The sequence below is a fragment of the Anastrepha obliqua genome, chromosome 2 (assembly GCF_027943255.1).
Source record: "Anastrepha obliqua isolate idAnaObli1 chromosome 2, idAnaObli1_1.0, whole genome shotgun sequence".
Taxonomy (NCBI): domain Eukaryota; kingdom Metazoa; phylum Arthropoda; class Insecta; order Diptera; family Tephritidae; genus Anastrepha; species Anastrepha obliqua.
The window spans coordinates 1,492,018-1,504,823 of record NC_072893.1 but is presented as its reverse complement, the minus strand read 5'-3'; the positions used below and the strand labels follow the sequence as shown (position 1 = coordinate 1,504,823).

The 12,806-nt window shown below is 40.3% G+C and overlaps 1 protein-coding gene across 2 annotated transcripts in view; it reads right to left on the bottom strand.

The window, feature by feature from the left end:
• The window catches only part of LOC129239691 (teneurin-a), a 335,619-nt gene that overhangs the window by 121,673 nt on the left and 201,140 nt on the right, over positions 1 to 12,806 (bottom strand). For both annotated transcript variants that reach the window (XM_054875401.1, XM_054875402.1), the window contains exons 5-7: positions 10,307 to 11,566; positions 9,456 to 9,650; positions 7,090 to 7,299 (exon numbers count right to left, since the gene is read on the bottom strand). In XM_054875401.1, the coding sequence (XP_054731376.1) occupies positions 7,090 to 7,299; positions 9,456 to 9,650; positions 10,307 to 11,566 (1,665 nt within the window). The remainder of the gene's footprint in view (positions 1 to 7,089; positions 7,300 to 9,455; positions 9,651 to 10,306; positions 11,567 to 12,806) is intronic.

The following is a 12,806-nucleotide window of genomic DNA, read 5'->3' as shown; positions in this document are numbered from 1 at the left end:
GAACACAATTTGCAATGCCAATGACTGTTTAGCACAGTTGCTTTTAATAAAAAGTTGTAATAAAAATATCAAACATTTGTGGAATTTATTCACTCTGAAATAATATTTTGCTAGAGCGAATCTTGTGGGAAGTTAGCGGAGGGGCGAATGCAACTTGATACAGCCTTATGCTTGTGCTTTAAATGTGGACTCGCAAACTAAAATTTACTCATAATGAACTTAAGAGACACTCCTCTTGTTTATGGTATTTTTGCATTACCCACTAAACTTAGTTTCGGTGTTATAGAAAGTGTATGCCAAAATCTTTGATATTCAACAGGGTAAATCTTTGTTTTCAGTTGCGATTTTGTGCTGTCGGCAACTTAGCAATAGAATCTGTTATCGATGAACAGAAACCACTAGTCTACTAGTCTCTTAGAACTTGAAAAAGGCCGGAGAGATGTGTATATGTGACCTAGAGTGACATGGGCGTAGTGCGGCAAATAAATAACCAGCTGCACCGCTGACTAGGTCACATCGCTCGAATTGGTACAGACGAATTGGAAGGACTAAATGGGGCTTGGCGAAGAAACATGTGGAGTACTTTGCTGGACTCAGTTCAAACCGTTTATGCGGTTACTTCGCCTGTTATGCATAAGATTCTGGCAAGATTCGTTAGCTTAAAAGACTCTAAAACAAAATTTATTCAAAACAGTGTTCATGTCCAGCTATCAAATTTTCAAATATCACAAACTACGTGCGGCTACTTGCATAATAGATTAGTCATGTGAATATATGTGCATAAATACATATTTATAGCCATTCTAATGTATGTAGAAATATATCGGATCGCCTACGCATAACTGCCTGCCTTAATGTATTTGTGTGTATTCTGTTTGTTTTCGTTTATTTTAACTTGATTGTCTTGGAATATTTCATTAGTATAGCATTTCGAGTGCAGTTTCTAGGTGCAGCTCAACACAAAACAGTTGGAATTGAAACGAAACACAAATATTTGCTCAAGTTACTCTAAAAGAAAAACAACTAAAGGAACTACAAAATATTTCATATCCTTACAAACATAGGCATTGGCTGCATCCTCAAATCGTGTTTAGAAATTTGTGAATGCGTACTATTTGGGCAATTTTTATACGAGCAAATTGCTCGCTCACAAAACGTGGTGTGAATAATAACACAATCATCAATGAAAGAAAAAAAGGCTTTTTTTAAAGCATTCCAAATACCACTTTGGCCGCCGCAGCCAGGAGTGTTCTGCGAGCTTGTGGTGTGAAACTGTGTGGGAACAAAAAACATTAAAATATTAGAAAAAGCATTTCTAACAGCTGCCGCTTCTCGTCGATGATGGCAAATATCCGAATGCATTTCTATCAGTAAAAAACTCCCCATTAAAAACCACCTGTTTCTGGTAGGAAGTGGCCTAATGTGAAATGAAAAAAATGTAACCCTGAATCACTAAACATTCGCCTAACGGATTATGCACGCCCACTGTATTGCGAATTTGACCTTCTCCACCGGCTCACTAACACAACTTTCATAAACAGGAAAAGTTAAATAATACAATACTTCTCTTAAGTGGTTACATACGCCCAGAATTTTCAAAGAATCGAGTTTTATTTTACAGATTATTATTCTTTATAGTTTTAGGCGCATTTTTGTGGAAGTCGATTGTAAAAATTGCCCATAGATACAAAGTTGTGGTAGAAAATGTAACTTCCCGACGAGGGTTTGATGCGCACAGGTAGATTTCCTTCGTTCGACTGACCTCGAGTGAAATGCACTTAAAACTTTAAGCTCATTTTTCTCGAAACTACTCTTTTCGGCACGGTCTGCATGATAAGTCATACAGTTTTTAATATTTTTTATTTAAAATATTCGAAAGTGTTTTCTCTATAGTCTGTCGAGCCGGATTTTTGATACTTTTATTAAAAAACTAGCAAACCCGGCCCGCTTCGCTGGGCAAAGACATGGTGGGTCCACGTTTTGGCATATATTTCGAGACCCTAGTCATCAATAGGTATGAAAATTACCCCACATTAAAGCACTTATCGACAGCTTTCATTTGATGCCCATATTGCACATCCACAACCAAAGGTTACCCGGGCCCACGTTTTGACCTATATCTCGAGACCCCAGTCACGGAGCGGCATGAGAAATACTCTGTACTAAAGCATTCACCAACAGCTTTCAATTGATATCCATATTGTACAAACACATTCTAGGGTCCACGTGTTGGTCTCTATCTCGGGACCCTAGTCACGGAGCGGCATGAAAAATACTCTGAACTAAAGCATTCACCAACAGCTTCCATTTGATACCCATATTGTACAAACACATTCTAGGGTCCACGTGTTGGTCTCTATCTCGGGACCCTAGTCACGGAGCCGCATGAAAAATACTCTGAACTAAAACATTCACCAACAGCTTCCATTTGATACCCATATTGTATATACACATCCGAAGGTTACCCGGGCCCACATTTTGACCTATATCTCGAGACCCCAGTCACGGAGCGGCATGAGAAATACTCTGTACTAAAGCATTCACCAACAGCTTCCAATTGATATCCATATTGTACAAACACATTCTAGGGTCCACGTGTTGGTCTCTATCTCGGGACCCTAGTCACGGAGCGGCATGAAAAATACTCTGAACTAAAGCATTCACCAACAGCTTCCATTTGATACCCATATTGTATATACACATCCGAAGGTTACCCGGGTCCACGTTTTGACCTATATCTCGAGACCCCAGTCTCGGAGCGGCATGAAAAATACTCTGTACTAAAGCATTCACCAACAGCTTCAATTTGACATTCATATTGTACAAACACATTCTAGGGTCCACGTTTTGGTCTCTATCTCGAGACCCTAGTCACGGAGCGGCATGAAAAATACTCTGAACTAAAGCATTCACCAACAGCTTTCATTTGATACCCATATTGTATATACACATCCGAAGGTTACCCGGGTCCACGTTTTGACCTATATCTCGAGACCCCAGTCACGGAGCGGCATGAGAAATACTCTGTAGTAAAGCATTCACCAACAGCTTCCAATTGATATCCATATTGTACAAACACATTCTAGGGTCCACGTGTTGGTCTCTATCTCGGGACCCTAGTCACGGAGCCGCATGAAAAATACTCTGAACTAAAGCATTCACCAACAGCTTCCATTTGATACCCATATTGTATATACACATCCGAAGGTTACCCGGGCCCACATTTTGACCTATATCTCGAGACCCCAGTCACGGAGCGGCATGAGAAATACTCTGTACTAAAGCATTCACCAACAGCTTCCAATTGATATCCATATTGTACAAACACATTCTAGGGTCCACGTGTTGGTCTCTATCTCGGGACCCTAGTCACGGAGCGGCATGAAAAATACTCTGAACTAAAGCATTCACCAACAGCTTCCATTTGATACCCATATTGTATATACACATCCGAAGGTTAACCGGGCCCACGTTTTGACCTATATCTCGAGACCCCAGTCTCGGAGCGGCATGAAAAATACTCTATACTAAAGCATTCACCAACAGCTTCAATTTGATATTCATATTGTACAAACACATTCTAGGGTCCACGTTTTGGTCTCTATCTCGAGACCCTAGTCACGGAGCGGCATGAAAAATACTCTGAACTAAAGCATTCACCAACAGCTTTCATTTGATACCCATATTGTATATACACATCCGAAGGTTACCCGGGTCCACGTTTTGACCATTTTCCCGGCAAATTGTGAATCTAAACCATTCTCGAATCCCATTGAACACACACAAAAAATTTCATCAAAATCGGTTCAGTCGTTTAGGAGGAGTTCAGTGACAAACACACGAACATAAGAAATATATGTATATATAAAGATTTATAAGCATAATTAAAGTGTGGCATTTATGAATTTATGACGTAAAACACATACTTTTTTTTAAAATACCGTAAATTGTAAAATTTTTCGAAAATGAAAATCCGGCTCGATAGACTACAACTACAACTTTATTTTACAGGATTTTTTTTTTTAACTTTTTACAGATCCAGCAACATTTCAAAGAGAAATGATGTTGACCGTGGAGCAATTTTTTTTTCATTGTACTTTGGGTTATGTGATTTTTTATATACTAAGTTTTGTAATGAAAAATTAAAATAAATTTTTTATAAAGGTTAAGTACTAATCAGCAATGTCTAAAATGTTTTTTATATTTCTATTGTCATTCCTTTTAAAAATAGTTTTTCTTTTAGCGCTTTTTTGGCGCTCCTGGACGTATTTGAACATTTTTTTGAAATACAATAAAGAAATACATATAAAAATATACTTGTTTTTAATTTGTAGTCTGTGGGGTGAATAATTAGTGATAGAGTAACACTTATTTAAGTATAGTGATTTAGATTTAAGGAAAAGTTTGGCCTAGATAAGGAAGTATGCGCCGTACTGATATTTGTCAAAAACACTTAATTATTATACACAGTAATTATCACCTACTCAAATGCATTATTTTGAGATGAGCCTGGGCTAAATATACCAAGAGAGTCCCCGAAAAAAATGGGTTCGTATTCAAAAGAGAAAATGGTACTAAAGAAAAAAAAAAACACTCGTTCTATTACAAAAATATAGAATCAATATCCCAAAAATATTCCTATTATATATTACAAAGTTTTTTCTAACAGCGGTCGCCCCTCGACTAGCAATGGCCAACCAACAGCATTAAGACGCACACCGCAAATAGGAGGAGGAGCTCGGCCAAACACCCAACAGAAGTGGCGCGTTATTTACCTTCTTTATTTATTTATGCCTTCAATTTAATTTCTAATTGGAAAAAAGAAAGTATGTATTTAAAAAGGGCAATCTGAAGCCCTTTCAGCGTTTTATACAATACCAGATTACTGGCTGCTTCCTACCCATGTGCACTTACAACAGTTCGACAAATTTCCATACAATTTTCAAACTTCTTCGGAATTCAAAAAAAGAATGGGTGCGCAGTTCTATAGTGCATTAAATTTTGGTATAATGAAGTGGAAAGTAGCTCAAAATTATAGCTGATTTTTCTGAATATTTATCTCTGAAGGTGTTGCTCCTTTTCTCCATATAACCAATGCAGAACGTCGCTTTTGGTCGAAATTTTACAAATCTTTTACAATGTTTGAAACTTTGATTTTATGATATTTGTTGCAAAATGAACTGTGTTTGTATAAATAATTAATGTATAGTAAATCAAAGTTAATGCAAATTAAAAAAATATAAAAGACAAGCAGTACAACCGTAAAAATATGGCGTTGCTATTTGAGTGCACGCTTCCGTATATGTATCGGGTGTTGACAAAATGTGTTCTGTGTTTCTGCTTAGTAAGGTTTGGCAAATCATCAGCCAAGTAGTGGAAATTTACTTTGAAAAAAAGAAATCTCTTCGGAAAGTTCATCAAATTTGACTGATCCCATGCGCCATGTACCTCAAAGCCGAGGTGGATATACGTCGGATAACGTATTCAAAAAATAAATGTCATCAAATTATCTACCAGATTATAATAAAGAAAACAACATTCCAACAATGTTTCTTTTGTATATATAATTTTAAATTCTTAAGCTCATAAGCAAACACCCGATACATGAATAGACACACAAGCATTATTTTCATATGGACGCAATGCAACGGCCGGCGTCTGCAACTATCTTCGTACACTACAACCGTCACCGTTGACACCAATTCTGGAATTTGCCATGGCTTTTACACATCTTTGCATCGTTCAAGCAAATTTTAACCGAAAATCTTAAGAGTTATAGCACTGGATCAGCCGCCGAATTCAGACTTTTTTCCGTTACCAAGAACTCTTTATTTCGACTGAAGCTGAAAATACTTTGGAAGAGGGATAGTGATTGCGAGCCTATTCAAGCCGAGAAAAATTCCCTAATGTGCAGATTTATCAAAAAAAAAAAAAATATCGAAATGATCAGAGAAAAGAAAATTATCAAAAAAGAGAGAATTGTAAAAAATAAAACGGAAAATATCTGTTTTAGCTAAGAATACAGTTCTAAAACTCTCTTAAGTACAACTATTCATTTTTAAAGAAATGGGCACGAATGGTGAATTCATTTCGGAAACCCAGGAAAGATACACGTGTGTTAAAGTAATATAAATATCTGGTATATACGCAATATTTTTCTCATATACAGTAGCCGTTGTACTGTCGTTACGTTCTAAGACCTTATGAATTTGCTGGAAGAGCGGAAATGTTTCAAATTTCACCAGTATTCAAAAAATAATTCGAGCTGCTCTGGCGTTTGTTTCTTTTACCGGCGGATGAAATTTGTAAAAAGCGAAAAATTTGAAAATATATGTGACCAGCCTGGCGTGACGATTGCAATGAGTTAGAAGATTTTTGGAATAGGAATAAATATTAATTTTCTACTACTTTTATAGAAATTCGATTTAGCATAATTTATCAAAAATATTGAAAAAAGTGGCTATGGCCAGCTAACTTTGTTGGACTACGCTACAAATTTTACATATTTGAATTTCACATACAAATTCCACAAAAAAAAATAAACAAAAAATAATAATAATAAAACAAATTAAATGAACAAGTCTAAGAATTTTTTCTCTTACAATCTAAGAACAGCAAAATTTTGGAACAGAAAAGATCTTTTTGAGTTATTCTCGTATACTTTCATATAGGTTAAGTGCATAAATTTGTGCTGAGCTCCTCGTAATCCGCCTGGAGTACTCATCAATAATCTCATATCGAGAGCCCAACTTTCTGCCTCTCTCTGCGTCATACAATTTATTATTGCCCACATTTGCATACATGCATCTATGTACATATATACATTTGCGAGCATTTGCTGAGACCAATATCGAACTGCATTCATTTCTAGTCATTTATCAAACTGGATCTACGCATTATTTTGCATTCGCCCATTTGTTTACGTCGCCATAAATTAAGTCCTAAGTCACACACTTTTTGTTTAAAACAAATCCATACAATTATGCACATATTAACATATGTATGAATGTATGCATGAATGTGCACACACACACGCAGGCTTAAAGAGGTCACTATCTACAATAAAGAAAAATTAGTTGTTGCACTTACCTTGCGAGCAATCCGGTCCGGTCCAATGACGTTCACACACACACTGACCCGTTTCCAGATCGTACGTGCCATGCTCGGAGCAACCGGGCAGACACTGATACACTTGCTGATCGATGGTGCCGCAGTCCTCGCCTTGCCAGCCGGCCTTACAATAGCACTGCCCGGCCACGCAAGTGCCGTGACCGGAGCACAAGGGATCAAGGCAATCATCTGTATGCCAACGGAATCGCGAATGCGCATACCCACATATGTACGCGCGTGTGTGTGGATGAATGCGTGTGCGGGTATCAGCGGTGGGGAGTTGTTAGACGAACGGGTTAGCGGTACATTAGCAACAAAGAGGCGTGGCGCACATGTAAGGGAAAAAATGGAGCAGAAGGAAAGGAAAAACGATTAGCATGTTAGACACGTAGAAAAGTGGTCATTAAAACAGAATTCGAGTTGCGTTCTAATATCTGAGCATTTGCTCGTTTACTTGTTTGCTTGTTTGTCCGTTGGTTAGTTAGTTGGGTGGTTGAACGTTTCGCTCTTGGTGCAATTTCTAGTTGCTGTGCTGAATGCCATTGCCTTCAAGTTTTTGCTTGCTGAGCAGATACGTCTGCTCTGGTTGCAATAATTGGCAACACAAGGCAGCATTGCCGTTGCTGATTTTCCAAGGCTGCTTATCTAACCGTATGGCTACATTTTCGGAAGTCCAAGCAGTTTTCGGCAATGCATGCAAGTGTGGTTGGTGGCGCATCCTTTTTATTGATTATTTATTTGTTTTAGTTATTGGGCGCACTCTTACGGGTAGCGGATCATGGACCGTCGGGGAGCGGTTCATAGCTGCATTGTTGCAAGTCCATTTGGAATTTATATTGCATTTTATTGGCGTCATTGCGAAAATACTTTTGCGGGCCAGCAGATTTCTGATTTCTCTTTTCATTTGCAAAAATAAACATTTCTAGTTTTGAAAACGAAAACTTTACCGTTGCAATAACTGCTTTCTACTCGTGTATTTGTTTATTATCGTAGAAAAGATACAAAAATGTATAAAAGCAATCAAGTCCGAAATGTGAGTGAAGGCGATTTTAGAAGAAGAGAGGGACCAAAACTTCATACGCGTGTGGCACATAAATGAGGAAGAAGAAATATTGTTCGGAGTGATAAACGCATGATAAAGGCGGGGAATAAGAAATGCATATAAACCCATTTATAATTTGAAAGTAATTAAATGCCATCGTTAGTGCGATTCAAGCGTTAATTTTTATGACGGAGCACAGAAGCCGGCCACTTGACGGTGGTAATGCCGCCCATAATGCGAAACAGTCGCAGCTCACTAAAAACCAATAAAAAAATTGAGGCATTCGCATGTGTGGCACAAGCACTTGTGGCAGCTTCTTCGTAAAAAAGCAATAATAAATTTAAAAACCCAATCAAGTGGAGCAGCCAGAGACAAAAAACTGTCAACTCGTACTGGCATTTACAAGCAAAGAGGTCTGTCCTGCAGGGTACATTTGAGAGGTTGAAACATTTATGCACATTTGGTTTATGGCTTTTATTTATTATGTGAATCAATCCGTGGCAGATAGTACAAGTTTCGATCTCCGATCTCGAGATAGCAACTTCCGAGCGCATTTTTCCATGAAAAAGCTTATCTGTCGTTCGGAAGAAACTGTAGGTGGCTCTATTTTGCAGAACAACATCAGGGTGCACTCCACAAATTGGGCTCTGCATAGCTCGTCTTTTGACACCTAAGACCCTAAGCAAGTTCACCAACTGGTCTTTGCTTACAATTCGCTGGAAGAGATTCAGTTAAAAAGCTATGCACTCTCTTCTAGGGGCAGTTATATGCGAGTACACTTGCAGTTGCATAAATGTGCTGCACGCCAGAGTGACCATAACAAACGCTTTAAAATTTTCTTCGTAGTCAGCAGCAGCCACCAGTCAACCTTTACTTGAGTGAAATTGTTTTTGTTGTTTTTATTGGTGCTGAATTGAAGCTCTGCATGCCATATCGAGCAAGTTTGGACTCCGCCATTGCAGTCAGCACCCGCTAGCCAAGTCAGTCGCCGTCGCCAGTCGTACGTACGGCACTCAGTTGGCGAATGCGAGTTTGGTTGTGTTGGGTTACTGTCCGTTTGTTTGCTGATTGCTTGTTTACTTGTCTGTCTGTTTGCTTTTGGCAACTTGGAAATTTCAGCCAACAAAGCAGACACCCCCGCTCACAAAAGCAAACACACGCAAAAACACAAAGAAAACTGCACACACCTGGTGGCTCAGTTTTTTGTCTGTGGTGATTGTGTGTGTATGTGTATGGGCGCGTGTGTCTGCATATGAGTGGCGTGGCGCTATAGAGGCGTACGTTCTGTGGTGGGTTTACTTACGTTGATCGCAGAATGGCCCCTTCCAGCCCCGTTCGCAGTGGCATTCGCCTTCTATGCAACGTCCGTGGTTCGAGCAGTTCGGTACCTCGCACTCGCCGATGGGTATGTCACACTCGGATCCCTTCCATCCCTCCTCGCAGTGGCAAATACCACCTCCATAATGACCATGAGCGGAGCAGAGCACTGGGCATACACCTGGATGAGAGGAATGAGAAATGAGAAAATATTTTAGTTTGGTTTTCTTTCAGTTTTCCTTCTGCTACTGTTTACTTTTATTCTACTTTTCCTAACACTAGACTTTTTTGGTCTTCTTTTATACTTCTTCGTTGTATTTACTTAAAATTTGAACCCTTTCGCCTACGAAAAACAAAAAAACAGTGAAAAAAATTCAACTGGCTGCTATTTTCTCATTTTGTGTAAGTAAACTGAGGTTTCATCAAATCTAAACGGACGAGACAGCAGATAACAAAGTAAAACCTTACTGCCTTCGAATTGAAGAAAAACCTTACTTATAAAAGTTTCAAAAATCTAAAAATATGAGAAAGTAAATTAACAGATCCAATGTGTCCCTAATGGTGCTACTTAACAGGAGAGCATCTCCACATTGCTTAGAACAAATAATAAAAAAACCAAAAAAGTATGTAAAGTTATTAAAAATTAGTTGTTACAATTTTCTTCTAAATTGTTTGATACATTTTTTCTTGTTAAGGATTTTTTGGCTGTGAAGGACGCTACTTATTTTGGCTGATAATAGAATTTTAAGTTTTCCAAAACCCTAAATTGATTGATGGCAGGAGATACTGCAGGGAATTTATGCTGCTCACTTCTAATAAAGCTTTTCGGGTACTCACTTTTCGAGCAATCCGTGCCCTGGTAGCCATCGATGCAGTCACATTTGCCAAGGTAGCAGCTGCCACGTCCCGAGCAGTCGTTAGGGCAGGTCGTGCTAACTCCCTCCGCCTCCTCGACCACCAACGTCACCGAGTGCGCAACCAATTCGTCATTGTAAACGGAGATGAACCACAAACCCGTGTCCAGGTACTGCAGCAGAGATACATTCACCATCATTGTGTCCAGGTCCAGCGCTGGCAATCCACCCATGCCATCGGCCATGCCGCCAGCGCCCGCTACGCCCATGGCTGAGCGCTTGAATAGCCTGTGTTGGGCCGTCATATGTCGCTGCGCATAATGCTTTGCTGTATCCAGTGGCGTCTCGATATCGTATTGGCCATCATCGTAGTCATCACTTTCTGCCGCAGCCATTGAATCGTCATCTGCCTCATCCAGCGAATCGTCTACATAAAATCCAGGTAAGCGGCGTAATCCAACATTCGATTCGTGTGATGTGCGTTGCAGCTTATTGTCATCATCCTCGCCTCCAGCATCAGCACTGTCATCCCGCCATTCCATATCAGCGTCGAAATCCTTGAAGCTCTGGCCACTTTCGTTACGCCATTGCGCGGCGCGTTTGTGCCGCAAGTGACTGTCCAGCCGTCCACCTTTGATGAACTCAACAAAATCGTGTTGCGTCACTGAGGGTGCCACATTGCGGCGCGAATAGACCGCAAAACTAGCGCCCCACGGCAGCGTGAAATTGAAACGAATGAAGGCTGGGTGCTTATTGCGAAATTCGAGGTTCCAGAATTGATATGGTGGTATGTTGGCGTGGTAGAATTCATTGAAGTCCTTCAGCTCCACCACCTGCGGCCACTTCAGCTGCTGCTGTTGATGTTGAGCCGATTGCTGTTGCTGCTGTGCCGTGTACGATTGATCCTGGAGATGAGAGGTGGCATCTTGCGGAACACCAGCCAGTGTTTGTTGGTGGTTGATAGTGTGCGGTTGCTGTTGCTGTAGGAGCAATTGCTGCTGCTGTTGGAGCTGCAGCGATGGCGCCGAATTCTGCATGCCGCCGTAACCGGTGCTGGTGCCACTATGGTCCGATGTGCTCGTTTGTATCGATTCCTCTGTGGGATAGGCGGTCGGTAACTGCCCGCCACTGCCACTGCTTCCACTCGCTTTCATATTGCCGTGCAAGTCGTGTGGTTGCGACTTGACATCTTGGACTAGGATGCAATTTGTGGAGTCCATGTTGGGCTTCATCGAACTGACAGCTGCAATGAGAAGAAAAAAAGAACGAGAATTGTTTGAAAAGCTGTTGAGGAACTTATATTTACAATTTTTTTAAAAGTGCCTGCAGATTAGAGCTAATAGAGCATTAACTTGGCTGACAACAACTGCTTCAATTCGATCTCTCTTTGCATACTCACTCGCATAATAATCACCAAACCCTGTCTGTAGTACATTTGCATTGGTGTTTTTGTGTGCACACCCGTAGATGACGCATTGCAGTCGCAGCCATGAATTGCAGACCTCTAAATCACATGCGCCGAAAAGTATGCAATGCATAAAAGCGCCGAAACAGCACAAAACCAAGTCTGCGACCGAACAAGCCCATAAATGGTCACAGACGAGTGCGCACCTACATACACACATATGGATTTCTGAATGCGCATGCATGTGTATCAGGTAGGAATGCAGAACAGCCCATAATGTACACGGCTTGCATCCAGGAGTCGATTGCCAGAAATGCAAAATCGCAGAGATGTACGCTGCCGCACATCGAAAGTGTGAAATTCGTGATCGCAAGAAAAATGAGCGCAACTTTGCTAATAAAATATAAGCCAAATGCTGTTGCAGCGGTTTTTTCTAAGAGTCATTTTGTTTTACTTCCCCTTTGATGCCCGGCTACCCGTTTGCCCGAAAGTTGTAGCAACGGTTATTGGTTGGCCACAAAGTGCTGAAGTGTCTTTGGCTTCTAACGGATTTATGGGAGCGCACGTATCGCCAAAAAAGCAATCGAAACCCTTGAAGCTCGGCAGTGTGAGCGGCGAGAGGGTAAAACGACTGAAATAGTAGGGCTGACGGGTGTTTTAAAGAAAATCGATTACTTAAACATAAATTATTGTTTAGTGGCTCTAAAGTTGTAGCCTTCTGGGCAAACCAGTGGTCCGCTGCCCTCGTTTTTCTTGCATTTGAATTTATTGCGAAATGGGCACGCTTGGCATCGGCGGCATTTGTGGCGGCGCATATGGGCACTTATATTCTCCATCCACGTGCAAGGCAACGTCGCTCGTAAATCAAAAAAATTCTCCATTTGAATTTCTTCTTCTCTTTTTTCTAGTCTTCTTTAGCGTCGATAATTCGTTTCTTCTCTCAATTTCGCCTGGCAAACCGTATGGTGGCCTGTTCTGGTTGTTTGACTCAACATTAATGCGCGCTATTCAAATTTCGATTCTACGATTTATTGAAAGTTATTTCGTAATTTATGTACTAAAGATCTTCTTTTGAAAG